Source organism: Camelus bactrianus, chromosome 2 (assembly GCF_048773025.1).
Source record: "Camelus bactrianus isolate YW-2024 breed Bactrian camel chromosome 2, ASM4877302v1, whole genome shotgun sequence".
Taxonomy (NCBI): domain Eukaryota; kingdom Metazoa; phylum Chordata; class Mammalia; order Artiodactyla; family Camelidae; genus Camelus; species Camelus bactrianus.
The window spans coordinates 35,416,274-35,429,030 of NC_133540.1; the positions used below are offsets into that span (position 1 = coordinate 35,416,274).

At 35.1% G+C, this 12,757-nt stretch overlaps 1 protein-coding gene across 1 annotated transcript in view; it reads left to right on the plus strand.

Annotated features, from left to right (window-relative positions):
• The window catches only part of INPP4B (inositol polyphosphate-4-phosphatase type II B), a 687,800-nt gene extending 678,424 nt beyond the window's left edge, over window positions 1-9,376 (plus strand). The window contains exon 26 of the mRNA XM_074378080.1: window positions 9,340-9,376. Coding sequence (XP_074234181.1) covers window positions 9,340-9,361 — 22 coding nt within the window. The 3' untranslated portion in view covers window positions 9,362-9,376. The remainder of the gene's footprint in view (window positions 1-9,339) is intronic.
• Window positions 9,377-12,757: the final 3,381 nt, after the last annotated feature.

Consider the following 12,757-nt stretch of genomic DNA (forward strand, 5'->3'; position numbering starts at 1 on the left):
TCATTTCCAGGCCACAGATTTCTGTTTCTGTTTTTCAGCCAAACAGTACCCATTTTAAAAGGTAAGTTGCTTACTTAATATCTTTCCTTTCAAAAGATATATTTTATACCTTAATGGACTTTCAAGAAAGACTTCATGGCATATATAATATTTTAAAGTCAATTTTATCATCTCTATAATTCATTTGATTAGTCAACTAATCAAATAAAAAGAAGTTAAATAGTTATACAACACACAGCTTATTTCTTTAGTTTTCAGCAAAATTTTTATTGCAACAATGACTTTCCTATGCAGGCCTAATTATTTTCAGTTATGTAAGAGATTTAAGGTACTAGTGCATTCCAAGGACCTTCTATGTAGAAAAACTCTCACTTTTCTTGGCTTCGTGTGAGCATAAGTTGTTTTTCTTTCCACTGAAGTAAATTAATAGGGTTAACTAGAGTTAATGGGAAATGTTTAAGCATGCTAAATGTTGACTTTTTGACAAATGTTCTCTCAATTTGATCAGCTAAGACTGTATAATGTACAAAAGCCACCTCGGCCCTTTGCAGCAGCATAAAATCGTTTCTTTCCTTTCCAAATTATGCTTAGTCATTCTTATGAAAGTATTTTACCACAAATCATCTCTTTGGCTATTTGTTCCAACATATTTCTTAGAAGGCAAAATATTAATTTATAGAGACAGATTTAGGGTTGGAGACGGAAAATGCTCTCTTCCCTTAAGGCCACAATGGATTAAATTGTAACTAGTGTTCTCATTTTTGTGGAATTTCAAAACAAGACAGTATGCTTTACCTAATAAATGAGCTTCCTTTTTGGAAACATTTAAATTTTCCCACATAATTTAGTGAGCATTAAAATCAAAAGAGTTAAGAAGGCAGCCTGTCACAATTTATGGACAATCAAAAAAAAAAAAAAAAAGAGGATAGAAGGAAAGAGACGAATAAACAATAATAATTTTGAAAATGTCTTAAGCATTGACATCATCATAACTTATCATGAAGGCCAAGATACTTGGCTTCCCTAGAAATGATATCCTATGCAAGCATTTCCATATTTCTGATTCAGTGAAAGTTACAAAATGATGACACTATAACCCATTTTGACCACAGTTTAAATATTTGTTTCCCTCAATGTTACAGCCATTCTCAGCTCCCATTGGCTAGAAGAAATGGATAACGTGTTGAGTTTAATAGCAGGCACTACACAAGGCTATCAGAACTATAAAATAGAATTGTAGGATAGAGTATACTCAGGGATTTTGAAATATTTGAGGTGAAAATAAATTTCTTCAGTAAAGAAATATTTTCATCCAAACTTCAATGATTGTAGAAGCTAAGCGAATTGCAGTAGAGGTAAACTTATTGTCATATAATAGAAGGTAGATGGCCTTGGAGTTAGCCAGATGTGGATTCACATCCTGATATTCCTACCCACTATTTCAGGCAAGTTACTTATCTCTGCCCAGACCTGTGTCAAAAGCCATTAGTCTGTCCTCCTCACTCGGTCATTTGAAAACTAAATGAACTGATGCTTGTAGGAGAAATAAAGAAACTATGTATGTGTGGCATAAATAGTTCAATTAGGGAAACACCAAGACTTAAATTTCTGGATTCAGAAGTGGAAAAAATAATAAAATTTTAAGAGTATGGGGAAGAAAAAACAAAAAATATGTAATTACCTTGATATAAAAGGAAAGATGAACAGTGCACAGCTTTTTTTTTTTTTTGGCTACAATTAATGAGAGATGGAATTTTCCATTTCTGCCTTCTTTGTGCCCACTCTAACACTTGAGCAAATAAGTTGAGTGAATTTGTTTCTGTAATAAAAGCCTGAGTTGTGGCAGAAATAGACTATTCTTGGATCAGTCTTACCAAAAGACATCTGTACTCTGTCAAATTTGAAAACATCTCCCAGCATCGCATCTGAAGATTATTAATGTTTGTTCAGTGAAATAAGCAAAAAAAATTCTATTACAGCATTTTCTTATAAACCTTGCTCGTATCCAATAGTTTATTTGCATCAGAATGAACTGGACTAACGTTTCCTTCATTTTACACTTTGTGCTTATGATTAAAATACACTTAGGTTGTAAAAATTGTCAATGCTGTGTATGTCAAACCTACATATTTCTGGTAATCGATGTCTGGAAAGAGAAAGTTGGACATTCTAATCTTTATCTTATGAAGCTTTTAAAAATTATTTCGGGGGTAGTCAATGAATCTCAATATGCAAATACTTTACCTTTAAATATTTCATATTGTAAAAATTTTAATCCAATTTGCTCCCCTTTAGAAAATTTATTAGAGAAAATTTACATTCATTTCTTTATGCTTATATGGTAAAAATTGTATTCTCAAGATTCACAAATTAATTTTATTCTACCTTAAGATATTTTATTCCCCCCAAACAATTATTATACATGTCAATGGTAATTCTGTCCACAATTTTGTTTCTTTGCTTATCTTTTTACCGGTTACTAGAGATGTATTGATGATAAATTCCTTTGAATCTCTTCCTGGTTGTCTGGCCTCCTTTTAGAGTGGCCTGTTGGCTTATCCTATCTGATGAAGTCCTTTCTACTCCCTTGCTTGGTGACTCTCAACAATTACCAAGTGACAACAGGAACACTAAATGCTTTTTTTTCCTGTTGTCTCTAACTAATATTCCCCACAGTCTGAAAAACTGTAGATATTTTGTTTAATAATGAGTTCTAGGGTCTTATTAATTGGCCTAGATTCCTTTTGCTAATTCTTAGTTATGCCTTAAACTCTATTATTTTAATGTACCTTCTGTAGGAATAGACACTAGGAAATTTATACACACAGAAAGCAGCCAGCAAATACGTATCCCTGGCAGTTTAGTTATACTATTTTCAACAAAAATTAATGAAGCAACACATCAGATACTGATATTAAAAACATTATGGGACCTAGCTTACTTCTCTAGAAAGTACTAGCTAAAAGTACTGTTTTAATGCTGCTTCATAGGATTAAAAGTTTGATATAATATGATCCCAGGTTCAGATTTTTTCTCATTATTTCGCAGGCATTGGGTCATGTGACACAGATAATTGATCTTTGGGCTATTATTTTGATGAACTCTGAATTTTCACAGATCCATCTTCCTTCCCTTCCTTCCTTCCTTTCTTCCTTTCTTCCTTACTGACTTCCTCCTTTCCCATGTGATTACTCTGGCTAAGCAAATTCATTGGTGTTACTCTTCAGAAAGCCTCAGACTGGGACCACTTTCTGCCTTAGAGATAATGACTGGTTACAGAAATGTATCAGAAGGTATAATATATTGACCAATTGACCTTTAGTCCAGGCTATGCTGCAGCTTTTATTCCAAGTGTCTGGATCATTGTCATTCCTGAATCAGTTACTTGGTTTCATAACTCTTACTTTGCTCTCAAGCTTCAAGCCAGAGTTTCATTTGTCAGGGGGATATCTTCACATGTCTTTCCTACTGGTAGATTACTAACGTGCTTCTTACTCAGTGGTTTCAATAAAAGACCACTGGGTGGAGGAAACAAGATTTGAGATAAACCCTCGTAGTTTCCCATTGCTGCTGAAACGCATGACCACAAATTTGCTTAGAATAAGACAAATGTATTACCTTGCAGTGTCAGTATTGAAGATCAAAAGTTCAAAATGGGTATCACTGGGTTAAAATCAAGGCGTTGGTGGGTCTGCAATCCTTCTAGGGGCTCTAGGGGAATGTAGTGGGTTGGATGATGACCTCTAAAAAGATATGCCCACATCCTAAACCCTGACTGTAATCTGCACTAGTATGCTAACCGCTAGTTACATGAACCTGTTGAGCACTTGAAATACGGCTAGTCCAAATTAAGCTATATCATAAGTGCAAAATACATATGAGATATCAACAACTTGCTATGAAAGAAAGAATGTAAACTATTTAATTAATAATCTTAGAATCAGTTACATGTTGACGTGGTAATATTTTGAAAAGATGAGGTTAAAATATATTATTAAACTTAATTTCACCTATTTCTTTTTACTTGTTTTCATGTGGCTACAAGAGCATTTGAGCTTACACGTGTGGTTTGTATTTTGTTTCTCTGGGACGGTGCTGGCTTATATCCTTGATATAGTTTTTGGAAGAGGAAGGACTAATCTAAGTACACAGCAACAGCAAGGAACATTCACCCACTTCTGTTCTAATTTCCTGTACTGTTTCTTTTTTTCCCAAGAGAATTAGATAAGGGAGGTAAGAGTGCCAGCCTTGGGGCAATGACTTTCACTTCAGCATCTCAGAATCACTGATTCGGAGTTCAATAAATATCCAATAAATAAATGAACAAATGAGTTGAATGAATGACCAGTTGCATTAATTTTGTGAATGAATATTGAGCAGCACTTAAACATTTATCTTTACCAGAGATGATCAGTTATTATGGTATGTTTTGAGTATATATACATTTCATAATCCTGTGAATATATCATTAGAGAAAAAGGTCATTTTCATTCAGTGAAGACCCTACTTTAACATAGTGCAAAATGTTCTAACTTTGTCATATCAAAAAGGACATGTGTCCTAAATCATCCTCTCGGTAAGAAGTCATTTGTAGCTTTTTTCTTACTTGCTTATAAGCAAATCAACTGAGATAATATGACATGTCAGCAACTTTAGATGAGAACAAAGCTCCTCAGACCCTTTAACATTTAGAGGACATATTTATCAAATAATTATATGCATGAGAAATCTTATGGGAAGTACATATGACAAGCAACATAAACTAACATTCATTGACTTAACACATTTTTATGAGCACAGTCCATGTACCAGCCACTGCGCTGATTAATTTATATGCATAATTTCATCCAATGCTGAGAATATTCTAATAAATCTTATTATTGTTTCCACATTTTACTAATGAAGAAACTCATGGAGTTTGACTTGTCTATAGTGGTGGACCTAGTGGGTAGGGAAGAAACTATCAAAAGAAAATCTGGAGAGCGTTAGTTGATAAAAATATCTTATCAAGCAAGAAACAAACTGTTTGCAAACAGGAAGACTTCAAAACCAAAAGTGCTGTGCTCTCAACAGTTACAGTTTATAAAGCGTGAGTGAGGAAGTACGTTGTTTTGTATTGTGATTGTTTACTAGAAAGTTACATTCCTTTTAGGATTGAAGCACTGCATGAGCTTACTTCTTTGTAGCTAGTTGGTTAAGAGCAGCGTGGTGATGCTGACAGGAAGAAAGCTTAAGTTTTATTTGAGATCAGAGTCAGCATTTCAGGGAAATCAGAACAGTTTAAGTTTGGGTTACATGGCTGTGAATGGTTGAATACTCAAACTATGGGCTCCATTTTGGGTTTTCTTTAATACCACAATTTGGTCTTCATGCTTATTCTAAGGCCCTTGTTCTACTACAAAAATTTTTCTATGTGCATTTAAAACTTTATATAATTTAAACAATTCTTTGATAATCATTTCCAAGAAAGCAATATTATGTTTAAATATTAAATATGTACTATGTTATGACCACTGTGTATCTTAGCAAATGGCTTCATAGGCAGTTGCAGAAGAAGTTGTCAGCAGTGATTAATGGCAGCAGGGATAGTTAAAATCCCCTACTCTGAAGGGTCTTCAGTTTCTGCCAGCTCGGTAGCCCTTTTCCATTTTTTGTTTGTTTTACTAACAGTTGGTAGGGTTCCCTTTGGAAGCTATACACATCACGTTTGAACTTAAGATGTGTGAATTTGTGCTCCAAGTCACTGATTTGTGAGAGATGAGGAAAATGTTATGCAGTGGAAAAGGAACCCAGCTAGGAAATGAGAATCTTTCAGTCTAATCCAGCCTCTAACTGGCTGTAAGACCTTGGAAAACTTACCTAGTTATCCAGGTGTAAACACCTACAAAATAAAGGGGTTGGTCTTTACATGACCTCTGGGAGAAATCCAGCCCTGGTTCTGTGATCTTGCCTAAGAGAAGGTTTGAAAATTCAGCCCTCAAGGAACTGTTAATTTTTTTCTGTGAGATCCAAGATGATTGAGACTCCAAACCAAGCACCTGTACCTCATTTTTGAAGTTGTTTATTGAATAGCAAATAATCATATTGGCCTGACTGATAGCAATTTACAATGAGAGGGCATAGAAAAGAGAAGTCTGTAAAATATCAAAGACTCAATTCAAGAGAATTTGCCAGAGTTGACGGACATGTCTCCATGTTGAAACCACCTTCTAAACGCCAAATAAATGTATAAAAAATTCCCTTTTCTTGAAAAGTATTTGCGTAATTTAGAACCAAAGGAATAAAGACAAGGTCTTAATAATTTCCAGAAAGAAATGGAGTCATCATCTACAGTGGAATGATCATATTGGTACCAGCCTTCTTATCAGTCACACTAGTGCTAGTCACGGAGCAAAGCTTCCAGATCTGAGAGGAACAGATTGGGTGAAAATCCTATGTCTAGCCAGATTTTCAGTCAAGTATTTGGAATAAACACATTTTTAGACACACAGTTTTCAGAAATCACTTCCCACACACTCTTTGCTCTAGCAAAACAATGTAGTAATCCAAGAAAGAAAAAGATAAATTCCAGAAAAAGAGGTCTCCTTCCCAAGAGAAAAATCCCAGGATGATCACTTCAAATCTACCCTAAAACATGACTTGTCCAGATGACAGGTGAAGGACAGAGTGTTCCTGAGGGAAGTCAGTAAAACAATCAGACACTCCATAGAATGTCTGATAAGCTAAAGAGTTGAAATACAGTATTTGCATAAAGAATTATAGTGGATGAAAAGGGAAACTAGAGACTTGGTAAATCAAAAAGCTGCACAAAAATAAACTATTTGGATTTCAAGTAAGCTACATTTACATAGTTTCTTGATTTAATTATAAATCGTGACTTAACTATAGTAAGTGGTTGGTGGATTAAGATACAACAGAGTAAATAAATAAATCCTAAAACTGAATAATTAAAAAATAACAGTACAAGATAGTATTGAGGGATATAGTAAGAACAAAAAGAACCAATTAAGAATCAAAAGTTACAAACTTCAGCTATAAATAAATGAGTCCTGGGAGGTCATCTATAGCATGGTGACTATAGTTAATAATACTATATTGCATATTTGAAAGTTGCTAAGAGAGTAGATTGTAAAGCTTCTTATCATAAGACAAAAAAATTTAACTATGTGAGGAGACAGATGTTAACTAGGCTTACTGTGGTGAACATTTCACAATACATACAAATACCAAATCATTATGTTGCACAACTAAAACTAATATAATATTATATATCAATTACATCTCAAGCCAAATAAATAAAAGAATTAGCTAAAAGAATTAAAAATAGTCGCCTATAGATAGCCAAACTGGAGGATAAGCAGGAACCTGTTTACTTTCATAAAGCTTTATCATGTTATTTGGTGTTTTCACAGGGTTCATGGGGTATTGGTATTTAAAATATTTTAATTTTTTTTTGTTTTGTAATAATGATATCAGGAAAGATCTTTTAAAGTACTTTTGATGTATGAGCATAGAATATATAATTCTCTGTATAGTATGAAATAAATTTAGTAAAATAAAATAAATACCCAATATATATATCTTTTAAAATATACATCAGGTATTTATTTTATCTATTAAAATATTAAGTTGAATATATGTATTATATATATTTTACTAAATTGCATGTTACATATATTCAATTTAATACATTCTAATAAATAAATACTGGACATATAAAGGAAAACATATATATATATCAGGTACTTATTTTATTTATTTTGCTAAATTTAGATGATAGTATGAGAATGTGTATTCTGTGATTGATATATGTATATGTTTTTATATATGTTTAAAACCATGTATGTGTGTTTAAACTCCATATTTGAGGACTGAGAACATGGAAAAGGAGATAAGAATCTGGAAAGCATGTTTCCTGTGGAATGAACTTCTGATGCGCTCTTAGTCTTTAATGCCTAGGCAGGGGATTTTGACAGCGATGGTCTGTCTTACACTAGACCAGGTAGGTTTTTACCTTGCAAACTTAGCTTTGAACTGCTGACAGCCAGCTAAGGGTCGTGAAGCATTAGTCACTAGGTATTTTTGGCTTTGCCAGGTGGCTGCAACTTGTTGTGGTTCTGACCCTAAAAGACTTTCTGTGGAGATAGGGCCAAAGACACGGGCCTTTAGCCAGCACAGATGGCTTCAGAGTGCAGATTGCTCCAGTTTGACCTTAAACTTGTATTCTAACGCAAGGGCTTCAGCAAAGCAGTGTCTTTGGCAGGTGCCAAGGCCTAAGGCTGCAGGCTGCTGTAATTTATCCTGATGCAGGCACAGCTTGGCCTGCCATCACTGGCCAGGCTAAAGTGAGATTGTAACCTGCATGTACATGGCAAATCAGCAATTACACAGGAACCACAGAACACTATGGAGCTTCTAGACTTAAATGGTTAAAATATAAATTATCACGCGGCTGTGGCTTAAGGTCTTTTGCATTAAGTGGCGGTAGGTGGCGCTCTATTCTGCATTCACAGTACAGGTTGAGACTGGTGCACTTGACCTCAAATCGTGTGTCTTGTCCAAAGGCTCAATCATAGAAAAAGAAACTAGAGAAGGATGTTTGGGTGAGTTTCAACACAATTATTGTAGCTGAGCATGTGGGTATCCCAGAAGCCAGGAGATTTATGGGATGGAAAAGAAGAAGGAAACTGTCTAGACATTAGAGGACCACGTGGCTGAGGCACCTGTCCTCTCTGGGACCTCAGGGCACATGGCTCAACAGTCTCTATAGTAGCTTCAGTTCAGAAATTCTGAGGCCGCTTTTTCAGCAGAAATAAATGTGACCCTAAGGTGAAATCCTTTTCTAGGAGGTAGGGTTTTTTTGTTTGTTTGTTTTTGTTTTTGTTTTTTGTTTTTTGTTTTTAGGCCAAATTAATTCCATTCCAAGAAGCAAAGGAAGATGCCACTACACACACACACACACAATACCTCCCAGAATACCTAGGAGTCAGTACCATCTTTAAAACTCATGCTTAAAGGGAACTGGGAGGGAAGAGTTTCTGAATAGGTTGGGTGAAAAAGAAAGGATTCTCAAATAACACCTTGTTAGTAAGGAGGGGCACTGCCATTGTGAACAAAAATGGCAGCATCTCAAGGCCACTTTCCTCCGGAGACATTAGGCATCTGGAATGTCCCCCACTGTACATGCGGTAAATTCGTAGTGACAGAATTAATCATTTGCTGGGAGGTTCCTACCAATTAAATTCACTGGTTGTAGATTCCAGAAAAGTAGACCAGCTGGCAATGCAGCCATGCTGAAGCCAAGATGCTCACCATCTACCATCTGCCCTTCTTCCTCAGACACCAGTGGGATGGCCTTTGACAATACTGTGTATTGGATTTCGGGAACAGGATTGTACCATGGATCACTGCTCTACGGGTGAGGGTTTGGCTTATATTCTAAATTTGGTGGGTGTGGGGTTAAGTTTACTTTTTGAGTCTTACTTTTAAAAGTCTGATTAGAGTGAGAATGAAGTATCTTGACACTGAGCTAAGAATTTCTGAGGCCTTAAAAGATCCACACACTTCCCAGGCTGTATTTGCTGGGGGGAAAAAAAAAACCCAAATACAAAGCTCTACCCATTTGTGGTGAACTCCTCTGACTGAACGGAGCAGAATTACAAATTGGGAAGGACAACTTTTGGATTTTATCTTTTAAAGTCAAAGGGATTTGATTTTGAGCCTTATTTCCTTTGGATTTAACTTGCCAGTATATTTATTCTTTGAACTTCAATTTCTCTTTAGAAATTTAATATTGGCAGAGGGCTTAGAGATAAAATTAGGGAATCTTTATTGCTGGAATTTTATGAATCGAAGGTCTTTATGCCTTTATGAAACTTTCACACTATTGTCATCTAATCTCATTGCAAAATTTCTGATAACCTGTATAAGACAACATGGCTAGACATAATCTGGCTTGAAAATTAGAATAATAATGGCTAATTTCTTGAAAGTGTACTTTCTTGGGTTGAATCTCTACATCATATACGTTTGTAATTACATATATGTTAAATATAGTATATGTAATGTCATTACATATATATAACATAATAATTACATATACCTGTACATTTGCAAAGACTAAACTTGACTTGTACTTTTCTCCTTTTATGGGAGCCAGCCTACTTACAGGAGGTTAAATTCTACTCTGCTCTTCCAGGGCCAAGCCATCCACTAGCGGAACTTGTTCTCCCCAGGTCCAGCATTGCCTGTGGTTGGGTGGATTAGTGCAGAATTTTGGACTTCAATAAGCTGACCCTTTGGTTTCTCACACAGAGCTATGTTCTCCGTTGTCTTGGCTTCATATACCATTGTATATAAAGTTCAGTGTTCATAGCAGCACTATTTACAATAGCCAAGAAAGACATGGAAAAAACTTAAAAACCCACTGACAGATAAGTGGATAAAGAAGATGTGTGGTGTGTGTATATATTATATATATATATATATATATATATATATATATATATATATATATATATATAGTGGAATATTACTCAGCCATAAAAATGAATGGAATAATGCCATTTGCAACAACATGGAGGGACCTAGAGATTATCATATTAAGTGAAGTAATTCAGACAGAGAAAGACAAATATGAAGTCACTTATGTGTGGAATTTAAAAAAAAAAATAAAAATTTTATTTACAAACCGGAAATAGACTCACTAACATAGAAAATAAACTGTGGTTACCAGGGGGAAGGTGGGGGAGGGATAGATTAAGAATTTGGGATTAACAGATACAAATACTATATATAAAATAGATAAACAAGGATCTATTATATAGCATAGGGAATTATATTCAATTTCTCATAATGAGCTGTAATGAAAAAGAATATGAAATTATATATATATATATGTATACGTAAAAAAAAAAATCAGATAAGATCATGAGTGAAATACATGTGCCAGGCACACGTGTTTAATGAATAGTAGCTCTTAATAGGAAAGCAACCCTGAAATGTAGATTGTCATCTGTTAGGATTAATATTTTGGGACAAGAGAAACTTGTGTGCTATAGAACAGTGGTTACCAAATCCAGTACAAAGGTGAGTGGTAAGTTTTCACTAACCATAAAAAGAAAAACATGGACAAAGTTGTGAATTTTCTTTATGAAAATAAAGATATATTTTATAAACATTAAAAAAACTACATTCTCCAACTTAATCTTTATCAAGCTTAGACATTATTATCTTCACCTTCTAGTCCTTATTTCTCAATTAAGAACCTGGGCAGGAAGGAGGGGTGTCATTATTCAGCTCCTCTCAAAAATAGCAGTAGTATGTGTGAATGCATCAATATTTATGTACATATATAAATAAATTAGTATATGTGTGTATATAATACACAAAAAATGTGTGTCCAAATATGCTATATTATGCACATATATGTATATATATAAACATATACCAGTGTGCAATGTATACCTGCATATATGATACGTAAACATTTATGTAACATAACATGCACACATACATATATACACATATCCCTACATATAAATATGGATTGTGGGATTACTAATAATATTTTATTTATTTTCCTTACACATTCTGTATTTCCAATTTTTTAAATGTATATTCATTAATCAGAAGTAAGATGCAGGGTTTAAATGACTAAGTTCAGTTATCACCGTGACTTGTGTCCTGTTTCTTCCTCCTTTCAGCAGAAGTTCCCATTTTCTTTTCACAAAATGTCTTTAAAATGAATGAGAACGTGTTTCAGTGTGCTTTGTTCTATTTGACTTGCAAATTTTGCTCTTTGGTCACCCCCATTACAGTGTGACTTAAGAGGAAGAACCATGGCATCTTAATTCAAGTGTTTATCATGTACACATATCAATATGGTTTGCGTACAGTGACTAATCATTAAGTACTTAGTAAAATTTGATTCTACCACTATCTCCAGGCAATTGGGTTGTACACCAATGAAATAATTGCTTCAAACCGGAGAAAAACAATGCTCCCAGACATATGCAATGAGGTAATTTCACACAATGGTCATGTAACAGTTCAATGAAGTTGTCATAGAAGGCTTAAAAATAAAACCATATGCCATGAAGCATCAGACTTAGATCAGGCTCTGGTGCACCAGATATGATTTAAGGTAAAATAATGTGAACGTGCTTGAAATCAAGCCTAGGCAGAGTGATTACGGAAACATAGTGGGATATGCTTAATATTTCCTCAGAGGCCATAACAACTCCTCTTGCCAAATCAACAAATCCTGTTATTCTGTCTCTTGAGAGGCTAGATGACTGAGTAACCGGCTGCAGATGTGATCTTTAAGCTTGCTTTCTGTTTGAGGAATCTGTCAGGCACCACATAGTGTGATGTGCCGATGCAATCTCTGTAGGACCCTCAGAGCAACCAACACCAGCCCTGGAGCACACCAGTCGCTCGGGAGCTGTGAAATGCCTAATACCTGGTTCTCATGCCCCCTCTCAGCAACCCCACCTCCAGCTTCCTCTTTAATCCACCTCATGTGCAGCCTGAGCATCCAGTTTTAAACTTCCCCCACCCAAGTTGATTGTAGAATGCAGCCAAGAGTGAGAATCAATTCTTAAGGGTCTCTTGGAAGTCTCAATGCATCTTTTTCCCCCTCTATCTATAGATGGTCCCAGACAGACACACCTCCTTCCTACAGACTCAAGTGAAATCTCACAGGTTGGTTCCCTGTTGGCCTGGAATTGTAAAGATAAGTTTTCCACCTTCAGGG